The following is a 13,574-nucleotide window of genomic DNA, read 5'->3' as shown; positions in this document are numbered from 1 at the left end:
TAAATTTCCAAAGGGAATAAAATTTTCAGTTTAGTGAAGTGTACATCACTGATTTTAATTTTTCTAAAAATACTCAAAGTGTTCACTCTGATGTATCTTTTTTTTCTGCTACTGCCACCCATATTACTTAATACATGATGCAATTTTGTCATCAACAGATTTTTCAACAGAATATATATTAGAATTCTTCAGAAAAACCTCAGAAAAAAATTAATTTGCAGGTAAAACTTTACTTTTCATTATTCTGCATGTATTTGCAGGTCCAGATGCTGTATTTATCTTTCAAACACTGATTTTTACAACTGTTTAAACTTTTGACAGTCCAGCTTGCATGTGAATTACCAAAACCTGTGGGCTTTGCTTAACATTTATGCCAAAATTAACAATAATACCAAGACAAACAATACCTATGCCAAAAGACCAGTCAGCTACTACTTAATTCACAAGAGAACTATGGAAATCCTCTGAAAATGAAGAAAATTCAAAGTATCCATAAGCACTTTTGAGATTCCAGGTAATCAGGAGTCTGCTCAAAGTTTCACTGCGGCTACTGGCCATTTCCCTACCCCAGCTGGTATTCAAAGACTATGTGAAATATGGGACAATTTGATGACCAGCAAATTCAATGAATTCAGCCATACCTGGATAAGAATGTGCAAAGGTCAAAATAAGGGAGTTTTACTCTTGCTTCTACTTTGGCATTCTCTTTTTCCCCTCACCCCCAAGTCAAAGTCATGAATAAAATCAGAAAATGCTAGTTAAACAACAGTAAAATGAGGCTTTTTATCCAAAATATTCACTGGGTGTTCAGAACTGCTGCTTGCTCTTAGAAGAAAAAAAAGGAAAATCAGTCTCATTTCTTTGAAATTGTTTTCTTATAGAGAAAATATAAGAGACTATATAGATGTATAATTTTTGTATTTTCTTTACTGGAAAATGTAAGAGGTTAGGTAGCTTTCCAACATATCTCTACATAACAGACACAAACAAGAGACAGAAGTCAGCTTTTTGTTTGCCTCACAGTTTCCGAAGTCAAGCACTAAAAATCAAAACAGACCTTATTGGAAAAAGGGGAAAAAAAGGAGAATTACAGCCAGCTTTTGTCACCTAAAGACATTTCAAGACACACCACACTTCATCCTGTTAATTCCTGTGTCTGTGGCTGAACTGTTGGTCCTCTGGGTGGGGAAGGAACATTCAGCAGATGTGCAGAAGAATGGAAATTTGCACTTCCCTCCACAATAATTTGTTTTAGCCAGACCAAAGGAAACACCCATGGAAAAATAGTTTTCAGTCACGGCAAAAAATAAAACTTGACAAATAAAGTCTGCTATACAGTTTAATACTCTGCTTTGTTCTGCTCCCAAGAAGCTACTAACCTCAAGGCCATGAAATCCTCAGGAGTTTAATGTTCATGGCTGCTCAGAAAAGCAAAGTACTGAGTAACATGCTCATATTATGACCAATGAACATGAATGCAAGAGTCCATTGAACCTGATGGAAAAAAAGCACTGCCATTTGCTATTGTGCAATTCTGTCATTTTCAGGGCACTTCTACTAAAAGACAAAGTGGAGAGGATAAGCCTGTTGGAGGTTTTTAAGTGCAAGGCTTATACAAGCACTAAGCAATTCCCTGCAAACAGTTTCTGTCCTGGAAAGGGGATTGATTGTCCTTATGCAAAGAAGAAGGGCTTGGAATAATCAGAAAGCTTCTCTCAACTATTTTTAAAAGAAGTTGTAACAGTTGGGAGGGAACAGCAGCAGTAAGGGAATAGGAAAAATGGCATTGACTTCATCTTACTTCCAAACTTAAAAATGCTTTTTCTGGTTTTATTTAATAGCTGATATCTCCTTGAAAGTCATCTGCTCTCTCTCTCAGTGTTAATGGCTTCTAGAAGAGCTAGAAATGAGAATACAGACGCCAGACATGTGCACACATACATGGTGACTTGGGCAGCACACATGAAATCTGCTTTTACTTTGTGTTTCTGCATCTTAATTTCCATCCAGGGGATCCAGCACAGCATGAAGTTTCTGCTGGTCACCTGTGTTAAAGGGGAAAGGAAACAAGGTGGGGGGGGGGATGATAAACAATTAAGAAAAGTTACAGGAAAACAGAAGAAAGAAAAATGAGCAAAAGCAAAGGTTTGGCTACTCAGTAAAAAGACAAGTGTTCTGCAGTGGCAGAGCAGAGCCAAACACCGAGGGGCAAAAGCACTCACAGTGATCAAGGTCTGCTCTGCTAAATACAAGACAAAAGGTACCTTCTGGCTCACATCCACACAGCTTAGAAATACTTCCCATTTTTGCAAACTGGTCACATCAGCACCACACAGCATCTGCTGGAGGGGTGTTGGGCCTCATCATCTGGCCCCACACACCCAACACATCATTAGCATTCAATATGTTTAAGTTCAAAGCATCTGAAACAATCTGGAGACTACACTGTAACCCAGCAATATGGCACTTTCAGAGCATGAAAGTGAGCCCTGTCTGCCGTGCGTGTTAAAAAACCCAAATGTCCATGTTGGAAGAGTGCTGAAGGATGGTGAAAACAAAAAATGATGTGCATTTCCTCCAGAACTGGCTATTTCCAAACCAAAAGCCTAGCTATTGCCTTGGAGAGACTTTAGAGAAATAAACAAACAAAACCCAAACAGGGAGTGAGCTAACCATTAATGAGAGCAGACACTGGATCTTCATTGGACTCCCCAGCCCTTTCCAGCTTTGCACTGTGGAGGCATCACAAGAATAAAACTTTGGAATGACTACAATTGAGAGAAAAATATAAAGCATGCCTACATACACTTCAGAGTCAGGAGAGAAAGCAAGCTGCAAGAAATGTAGTTGCATAACTACATTATATTGTTATTTCAACTTCAGCTGCTCTTTATACTAACAGACTATTCCTTTCCTGTACTTAAATCATCGTGTCCCAGGTAGCAGTATATTGTGCCACTCAGTCATTTACATTGACAACACCTGTGTTTTGTAAATGACAGACAAAGGGATGGGAGGCATGACAATGGACTCTCTTTTGCACAAGGTAAGGGGTTTTTGTGGTTTTGAAAACTGGAAGATGACCCTCCCAGTCCAGGGTACGGACCAGGCGATATTGAAAAAAGCTCTGTGGGAAATCACCCTTCTGGGCAATGTCTTATGCAATATGAACTTGGCTTCTGTGAAACCTTACACTTCAGGAACCACATAAAAATTAAAGAAAATACTGAAATACTGGCACATCTGTTAAGAATTTTCCATCAATCTTTCTGATTCCTAGAATATGTTAAACATGTGGAGTTTAATTCTATTTAATATATGTTTTTACAGGTTTCTAGTTATTATGGGACACAGTCTTGGATCTTAACAAAAGCTTCACAAAGGGAAGAAAGAGAAGCATGCTACAAATAACAGAGTTCCACAACACTGTGGATGCCAAATATGTTCAGTGCTTTAAGTGCTGATGTATTCCAAAACACAGTCCTGTTACTTCTAATAATAGAATTGCTTTACATTATATCATCAGTTAGTTAATTATTCATAAATAATGGCTTGGGTTTTCTATCTCCTATACAATAATTTGGTGTATTCTGCATTTTCCCCTACCCACATACATAAATGGGGTTTTTTTTGTTTTTCTTTGGTTTTTTATTAGACCACCAGTACCTAAGTCCAGGAGTTATAAGCCTGTACTAGGGCTGGATGCAGCTGCACTGTGAAAGAAGAGGCTGCCCGAGCTGGGCTCCTGAGCTCCTCTCTCCCCTCTCAGTTTGCCCCCTCCAGTTCCATTAGCCTGTGCACACTACAGCTAGGAAATATAGTTAGATTTTCCTTCCACCTGATATTATTCCTAGTAAATACTAGAACGCCATGGTTTGTGCAATTCAACAATCCTGATTGGTATTACTCAGTCATCAGGAAGTTGTTATTACTCAAACTGCTGTCCTGGGGATGCTTCGTTGCAAAGGTGTATTTATCATTCACCTCCTCATTTTCAGGAATCCTGACACACATTGAGTCCTGTGCCACATCCTGAAGTAGGTATGGACCCATGTCCATGAGGTCGTGGGCACATAGAGCTGTGGGCACGTGCCGAGCAGTGTCATGGCCTTAAGGTCACAGGACCATGGCTTTGGATCACAGGATCATTCAGGTCAGAAGGGACTTCAGCAGGTTTCCTCCTTCTTAGCATAAGCTCAAAACCAGGTGCTTTATCCAGACCATGGAGAGGTAGACAGTCAGTGGGACTGGAAGTCAGCAACCAGTTTTCAACTAATAGTAGTTATATTAAGGATGCTGCCTAATTTCTCTTAAGGAGAAGGCTTACATGGGACATGTTTAAGCACTTAGCAACAAAGCCAAAATAATTAATAAGAACATAGAAACATGATTAAATATTGAGCAAGGGGTAATAGAAGACAGCTGCATGTGTGTAAAGGGACAAAGGTAGAGGCTGGCCCAGAATGGGGAAAAATATAAATCCTGCTAAAACAAAACCTGCACACTCTCAGGGTCCTTAACTTGCTATTCAAGGAAGGTCTAACATAGCAAGAAAGTTGATTTCTATGTTTTGTTTTTTTTTTTTTTTGTGCAGACTGTACTCCCACAGTCAGTAAAAGGAAACAACAGCAGGATTTTGTGCTACACCTATTTCTGTGCATGTACAAATATGTATGTGCCAGCAGCCCTTTAAAGATCTAACAGCAGACCAAGTACCCATCCAGCTGGAGCTCTGCCAGAGGGTGTACCTAAATACCTGGGAACCCAAAGTGGGGAAACCACTCCACGCCCAAAAGGGAAGACAGATTAAAAGCATGTTGTAGTTTCCATAAGAGCTGCTGAACAGCAGTTCCGTAGCACATACACTGAGCCCTTGTGTTATCTAATATCCTGATGCACAAGAGAGGGGTTACTTCACAGAAAGATTCCTACCTCTACAAAACAACCCTTAGAATAAGGGTTCCCTTAGATTTATAACAAACATTGCGCATTCAAATCACAGCTACATCTTTGCAATTAGCCTTCAATTAAAACACAGATGAATAAACAAAAATACATAAGTATACATGCATATTCTACATATAAAAATCCAAAAAGCATCTCAGAATGCTAATATCTCTTGATAAAGCAATAAAATGAAACTATGCAGTTGGTATTTGCACTTTTATGAGATTCAACAAGGCATACAACTCTTTACATTGAGCATATTTGTCCCAAAAGTGATCTAATGAACCTTTGTAAATTAATGGGTGTAATATTGCACTCAAAACCATGTACAATTTCCCATCATTGGGAAAAAAGTCCTGCAGCAAGTTATATCAAATGCAGCATCTCTGTGATGTGATTTCATTAAGTTCTTGGTTCATTAGCATATGATACATAGAAGGAAGATAAAGATTACAGAACTCATGAAATGCTACATTGTCAGCTACAATCACAACAGGATGAGGAAAAAGAGGTAATGCATGCATGAAGAATGTCTTTCAGAATGACATATTCAGTTGGCCCATGGCTCTTTGACATGAGACACACGAATGCAGTGACAGATAATGTAAGAGTAATGAGTTATTTGGTTTATTTCACATACTATTCAACAACACTTAATTACAAAATGTATTCCATCAAAGTTACATGAAGAAGACTGCAAGATTTTATTTGTAGAACAGTGGGCTGTTGACCCACAGTTTTGTTGAAGCCAGACAGCATTAGTTTTCACTGCCTCAAATATTCAAGGACACAGTTTAATAAACTGTGGTGGTTTGAAAAATCTAACTACAGCAGACACAACTGATAACTGCTTTCAGATAATTTTTGGAATTAAATATTAGTGAAAAAACTTAAAAATACTATGTGGAAAAACACTATATAAGAAACATGTAAAGAAAGTGCTCAATATACATAAAATTGTCTATGTGCAATGAGCATTATTGCAATGACCATTATTAACTGTCTCCTAAATAGTTCCAGGTAAGCATGGAAATGAAAGTCTCTTCTAAATTTTCAAAATCATGTAAACTCCTTGTGTTACCAAAGTAGAAAGCAAAACGACTGTTCCATTAAGGTGAGCAGAACCCATGATTTTTCTAAACCTCATAATTACACTTGTAGCCTTGGAAAAGCATAGACTTCACAGAAATCCAGTCTTGTATCTGGGTGAATCCTGAACTTCCAGACATTAATTCACTAGATTATACTCAACACCCTTTGCTCTTCTGGTATTAGTCAGTGTAAAAGAAAGAGTCAGACCTTGAAAGGCGATCACTATGCATCTGATCTTGTTTCTCTAACCCTCCAAAATGAGGGCTGGGATGTCATTTGAGATATCTTCTAGTCCAGAGTGTTCACCTAATGCAAGATCACGTTCAGTATACATTAAGGATGCAGATCAAGTTTCCATGAGGTAATGGCCCCGTTGCTTGCAGAAAGCAAACATGTCAGCACACTAAAAGAAAATACATTACCCAAAACTTTCATAAAAAGGTGTCAGCAACTGTTTGTTTATTAATGCTCAACACTAGATTGTTGATCTTGCCTCAGAGAAATCCAGCCATTTCTTAAGACTGATAGAATGATTGCCCAATCCCCTTTAGTACCTGTTCCAGCAGGCCTTATTAACACAAGACTCACATAACAGATGCCTTAAATTTCTCTTTGTGTGGCCAAAACTCACATCTTGTCTTTCTTTAAAAGGGCACTCTTTACTAGGCTCTTACTCCCACTTTACTCAGACTATCTCACACGGTTCATCTTTTCTAAGCCTCTTGGTATTCATAATGTCATTCTAAGGACTGAAAACTGTGTGCCAAAGCAGGCAGGACACATTATTCCACTTGATACCTGATCAGTACATCAGCTTCAGGAGTAAACAGAACCCTTTGACATATTTATGACACTTCCAGCTTAAGAACTTTTTTCCCTTTATTATAACAGCCGCAATGCTGCCAACACTCTGATCCCCTGGTATCTTTCCTGCACTCTGTTGTCTCTTATTTTATGTTTTAAATGTTGATTTTCTTTCCCCTAAGCAAAACCTTGTTTACTGAATTTTTTCATACTGATTTCTGGGTATTATATCCCTTTTCCAAGTATATTTTAAATAATAAACCTATTCTTCAAAATTTTTAAGTATAGTGAAAATTTTACAATATTCTCCCTTCTGTTACTTAATGAAAGTATTGAATAGCAATGGAGCTGGGACAGAGAGACAGCTGTGTAGGTAGAATCCTACTTGATAGAACCTACTACTTTGACAGAAAACTTTAAATTTTTCCATTCTCTTTGAGGAAATATTTTAAACTCTTTAAAATATTTTGATTGTACAATGATTTCATCTTAATTACCTCTATCTGCTTTACTTGTGAGAACATGGGACAGTAGCAGACCCCTCACTGAAATGAAACTACTCATACCTCATTTACTCTCCCCTCTTCACCACACCCCTTATCCACACACACAGAGCTACCTGCTAAAAAATGACTTAGAGGATAGAAACAGTGTGGACAAAACAAGATGAAAATGTGGAACCTTAGATGTCAATTTTTATTGTTGTGTCTGATTTTTGTAATCATCTTTTCCAGGCCTGTTGTTTGAGTCAAGCCTCTATAGCTTGTTCTTAGATCTCTTATTCTCAAAGAGGATAAAGCATCAATGTTTCCTGGCTTGAAAAACCTCTGTGCCCAGATACTGTAAAGAAAGATGACTCAAGGCAAATATGCAAGGGAAATCCTAAGAATGGAGTGATGAGAAGAGACAATGGCAACACGAGCTCACCACCAACATTACTGTGTTCTGGTGAGAAGGACAAAAATAAAGAACCAAATTCTGCTTTTATCTGTACTCATCACCTGGTTGTTGCAGAACAGCTTGTTTCCAACAGAAACCCAAGCAGGCAGAAAGAAAAAGGCAGCAGTGTAATTCCATGGGTGCTCTTCCAGAACTCCAAAACGCTGATAAAACATAAAAGTAGGAACGACATGATCCAAAGCCTACAATTCCAGTTGGTTGTAGCTTTTGGCTCTGTTGCTCCATGTCCTGAAGAACAGGACACAAACCAAGGATAAGAATCTTCTGTGATACAGTTGCAGCAAATCACCTGAGCATTCAACTGTCCTGAAATCAGCACCTGACCCAGGGGCAAGAAGATGGCAGAACGATCACAGCAGTAATAGTCAGGGTTGTTCTGAACTCTCATATCATCACATCTTCACCTGTTCTCAGTCTGCTTTTAAGCAGAAGAAGGAAAACTGAATCTCTAAAACCCCATTAACAGGCAGAATGAATGGGAAAAGATTAGTAAAGTGAAATAGCTAGTTCTGAGGAGCCAGTGCCTGTACTATAAGGATTTCAGAAGGTATCACATAAACTGATTCCATTATAATACTAGGGACTGAATGTCCTGGGGGTACGTGTGTGTTTGTTATCTGGTTTAGGTTCATCCTAAGGGAACGCATTTTTGTGCTCTGAGGTCACTCTGTGATGTAAGCCAAAGCTTGGTAATTGGGGAAAACTTGGTTCAAAAGCCTAATATACATGGACCTAACATGCTAAAGGGTGCTGAAATCTTTGCATTCATTAGAGGTCTGCCATTCCCTTAGCAAAGAACTGTGCTGGTTTTGTTGCCAAGGCCCTCCTCCAACTGCAAACAGGAGACAGACAGTGCCTCAAACATACAATTGGAGCATTCATGGCAGAGAGATGAATTCAGCTGTGTGAAAATTTTGAAAATTGAATAACAATTTTTTTTCAGGCCATATTTACCTTTACAAAAGGAGTTGATGACACAAATTATTTTTTTTAAGCTGCGTTATACTCAGTGGATAAATTGTGCAAAGTAGGGAGTATGTTAAACCACTGATAGTACTGTGAGTACAATGCTGCAGTGTGATGTACAACAGAGAGATGGAATGCCACTAAATCTAAAGTTTTCTATGCACACTTCAAATCCAGAAGCAATACAGAGTTTTAGCTCAATATTGAATGTATGCTCAGAGATCCTTTCAGAGATAACCTAGTTCTTCACAGAGCCAACACACATATCCCTCCATACTACCCCACAGCTGGGTTCACCAGGAAACACAGGGTAGAAATAGCCAGAAGGCTGTAAGAAGAGGTAACCCATGTGTGCTGGGCACAGTGATCAGAGTGTAGCACCTGCTGAATAGGCAGCAAAGGAAGCAGCATTCTCCTCCAAGGGACTGGGAAGCTGAAGGACCAGGATGCAGAAAGGCCCTAGGCTGAAGGGGAAGAGATGGCAGCCAGAGGGCAACAGGAGGTTGAAGAGCATGTGTCAGGCCTAGGAGGTGGTGAAAACAAAGCTGTGGTTGTGGCAGCCCTAGGTATGGGAGAGTGAAGGACAAGAGATTGTGGTAATGATTAGGGTTTCCTTGCTGCACCCCTTTTGTACTTTTGGAGTACTTTAAATCACTGGGAGCAGCATTTAGGAATAGGGAGAACTGCCATCACCTGCCAGGTCCTCCTGCAACCTGGAGCACCAGGCAAATGCTGCAGACACCTGACCAGCTCAGCAGCACCAACCTCATGTAGCTGTACTTCTGTGTGTGAAACACATGCCATTTGGATTTATTTATTTCCAAGATATCCCAGTCCCAAGTCACCTCAGGTAAAAGAAAACCATTTGATTTCAACTTTCTAAAGCCTGCACTTACTAGGTTTTTTTTTCAGAACACAATAGAACAGATACTTAAATATCTGTGTTGGCTGGTTCTTGTACTTAAGAAAATTACCCAACATAGTTTCTTTGCAATGCTCTTGAGAAACCAATATATTCAAATTAAATTATTTGATATGTGATTCTGTCTTTTGGTAATAATTTGCCCTGTAAATCATAAGTATGGCACAATGATTACAGGTTTTTTAAAGAGCATTGTTTTGATTATTCCTCATCTGCACTTGTTTGAAGCTATTTTCATTCAAGGGATAAGATAGAATGTGATACAAGCATTCCCATATTTGTACTATGAACTCAAATAATTCAGGAAAGTTACTTAAATAACAACATCCATTTATCCTAAAAATTGCTTTTTATTTTTCTTCCTCCCAATCTCAGTCAAGACCGCGGCTTCACCATTCAAGCACAGACCTGTGCAACTCACGCCCTGTGGCCAGAAGCAGCTTGCAGAATGTTTTATCCCACTCACATCGGAGACACACAAACAGGTTGGTACATTTTAATTAGCTTCTGTGCATAACAAGTTCCTAGGAAGCAACCTGGAGAACACTCTCGAAGCCACACTTCCTCCACCTTCATTCCTGCTGAGGTGAGCAGGCAGAGCTGCTGGCACACGGATCGGAAGGGCTTGATAGGAACCAGGAAAAGCTGAACGCCCTGGCGGGAGCCCAGCCTGGGAAGGCACACGGTAAGAGCAAGAAGGCAAGAATCTTGGGGAGCATGGTGTAGGGGCTGCTTTGGCAAACTGAACATAAAATAAAAGGCTGGGTTTTGTGTGGGTAGAAGCTCGTATGCCCCTCCTGCTTTTCACGAGGAATGAGGCGAAGGCGTGTGAACAGGGTGGCATGGCCCATTTCATACACCTGCACCTCAGCTGGCACAAACCTGGATGATCCCCATACTGCATCCCCCATAATTCCTAAGTCCATGGCATAACACTGGTAAATTCAAATATCTAATGATTCACCCATTTACTGGGATTCTGCATGCCGGTTATTTGCAAACATGAGGTTTAGATCAAATTACTTAAAGTAAGTTTTTCTTTCCCCCTTCTGGCAGCTTTCTTATTCATTTCTCAACGCCAAAGCATTCCTGTGTCCGAAGGCTTTGCAGACAGCCAGACAAGCAGCATCAATCCGTGCTTTCTTACAGAAACACCGGATGCCTCCAAAACCACGCTGCTCTAAAACGGGCACAGCTTTTACAGACGCTGATACTCACTCAAAACCCAGTTCACTCTGCCTCCACCGAGACCCGCCGCCCCGCGAACACCCCCCTGCCCAGGGCACGCACTCCACCAGAGCCAGGCCGGCTGCGGGCGGGCACAGGTGGAGGTGCGGGACATCCCCCTGCGGGCACAGGTGGAGCCCTGCGGACCCTCCGGATGGAGGGGATGGCCCGGCCGGCCGGGGCCGCGTTCAGGCGGGGCTGGGACCCAGCCGCCCAAAGCGGAGCGCTCCGGAGCCGAGATGCGAGCCGGGGCTGCCCGTCCGCCGCCCGCCCTCCCGGCCCCGGGCTGCCCCGTACCTTGTAGTGTCGGAAGCCGTGCAGCTGCCGACCGCTCACATAGCGCCACCGCCACATCGCCGCCCTGCGCCGCGCCGGCACCGAGGCACGGAGGGATGGGAGCGATGGGAGGATGGATGAGGGAGGCGGCGGGGCCGGGGGCGGGCGGAGGGCGGCTCCCCGGCCGCGCCCCGGGGCTGGACCTGCCCCCGGCTCCGGACCTGCCCCCGGCTCCGGGCATCCGCGCCGGCGGTGCCCGCGGGGCTGGCTCCCGGGAGGCTCCCGGGCGGCTCCCGTGGGAGCGGGCGGTTCCCCGCGGCCCCAGGACGCTCCGGTGCCCGCCTGCCAACAGGGTGTATTTCACACCCGTAATGACCTCACGGTACCAAGGCACGTCGCGGAATCACCTCCAAACTGTTTTTCTCGCTACGGGTCTGTTCAAGATGCCGTATTTACAGCGTACGGACGACGCGCCCGTGAAGTCGCTATACAAAACAATGCTGAGTAACAAATGCAAAACATGTCAAGCGACACTCCACAAACAATGTTAAGCGCCGCGTTTCAGAAACAAGTGACACTGAGGATTAAGGTTTATCTTTGCATTCCAACAATAATCTGATATTATATCTTTCTGATATTTATTATATCTGATAAATATCTTTCTACTGCACCTGCACTGGAGCCTGCCACACCACATCAGTCAGCAATGCACTCTGCGCCTCCTGATTTCTAGGGAAGTGAGGAACTGGGATAGGCAGAACACTGGAAAACATCAGGAGTAATGTTTCAAATGCAAACGTATTTCAGCATATGGCATGACACCTTGTGTTACCTTTGCTGTACGCTACTGGGAGAGAGAGTTGAAATCATACACGTCAGGGTCTGTGATTTTATGGACCAAATGGAATATATCCAGAAAGCAAATCAATTAAAATCCATTACTTGCAGCCCACGAAGCATCTCATATATTGTGAGAGTCAGTGTTATTTTACAAACTGGGCAGGTTTGATAGGAATTATGCACAAGTTATGATCGTTAAGTGCAAACTGTATGCAATGGTTCTTGTTCTGTATTATTAATTACACACTGATCAATTGAGATGTGCTTACACCTGCATTCTGCTTCCAGCAGCAGCAGCAGCTGAACTTCTGCTCTTGAAAACAACCCAGAACTTTAATACTTAACTTCAGGTTACTGAGTTAAAAGCTTGAAACCAGTTAAGAAAGCTAAAGTGTATGAACTTTAGTTCATGAGCCAACTCTAATTTTAATTAGTTTCATTGCCTGAATTTTGATTTGGGATCCCTTCCATTATTATTATCACAATTTTAAATTGTGTTATGCTATTGAATAATTTACAAGGGCACATAAGAAAAGAATCACGACTTGTACTGTATTCACTGCAGTTTTTTAGTCCAAGTAAGTTACTAAAACAGGCCAAAGCATTTCAGAATTATCACTTTCACTTCTTGACTCTAACCTTAGAAGCCTCAAACATGAAAGCAGAAATTTGTCTGAACAACTATTAGGAATATGATGGACAGTAGTAGAAAAGGTGTTTGCTTTTCTGAAAGGTAGAAGGTAGGCAAAAAAAAAATTTTCTCTTTGCAGGCTTCTAGATTTACATCAAAAATATATAGATACAGAAGATATATAGATATAGCAGACAGAGAACACAAGTTTTACTTCCTATTCTCTCAAAACTATTTTGGTGATAAATGAAACACAAAACCCCCCTCAAACCCTCACAAATACTCCACTAAACAGGGAATGTCAAAGACTGCCTACATGTGAAAATGCAATTGCTTGAACTTGTACTTCAGCATGTTCTGTGTCTGCTAATGAGCACATCAAAAGAGGCAGCCTAAGTTATACTAAAGAGCAGGAACCAGACTGGTGAATAAGCATGGAATATCACAGAGCAAGCTGAGACACAAGTAGCATGGGTTTTGAGAACACTGTGGAAATTGTACTGATCTGTGTCCCTATAGGACACGAAATAACACGAGGCGGACACGCGGCTCTCTCAAGGGTAAGGAGAGAATTTTAAATTTCTGACTCCAACATTTATAGATTTCCAAAAGTGACAGTGCCACCTCTCCAATGACACTGGACAAACCAAGAGTCCATCAAGTTTCTCCTCCTCCATAAAAGAATGCAAAATATTTACATAAAGTGTGTGAGAAAGTTTGTTACAAGAATGTAAACATCAGAAGGCTTAGAAAAACTTAAAAAATCAGGATGACGATCTGCTAGCTGTTGATTTAAGGAATTTCCTTGATTTAGGCATCATGGTTCATATGAATAGTTGGCCTTTAAGACCACACACACAGACTTGCCAAGGCCAGCAATCCAAGCTCAAGCCATGTGCTTTACTGCTG

General features: G+C 41.3%; 1 protein-coding gene across 1 annotated transcript in view; it reads right to left on the bottom strand.

The window, feature by feature from the left end:
• Positions 1-11,272, bottom strand: part of LOC311155853 (ethanolaminephosphotransferase 1-like) — a gene marked incomplete at both ends in the record, with an annotated part of 53,461 nt that extends 42,189 nt beyond the window's left edge. Inside the window, one exon of the mRNA XM_084209303.1 lies at positions 11,216-11,272. Within this exon, the coding sequence (XP_084065429.1) occupies positions 11,216-11,272 (57 nt within the window). The remainder of the gene's footprint in view (positions 1-11,215) is intronic.
• Positions 11,273-13,574: the final 2,302 nt, after the last annotated feature.

Source organism: Fringilla coelebs, assembly GCF_963513975.1.
Source record: "Fringilla coelebs genome assembly, chromosome: 1".
Lineage (NCBI taxonomy): Eukaryota > Metazoa > Chordata > Aves > Passeriformes > Fringillidae > Fringilla > Fringilla coelebs.
This window is presented reverse-complemented; position numbering and strand designations above follow the sequence as displayed.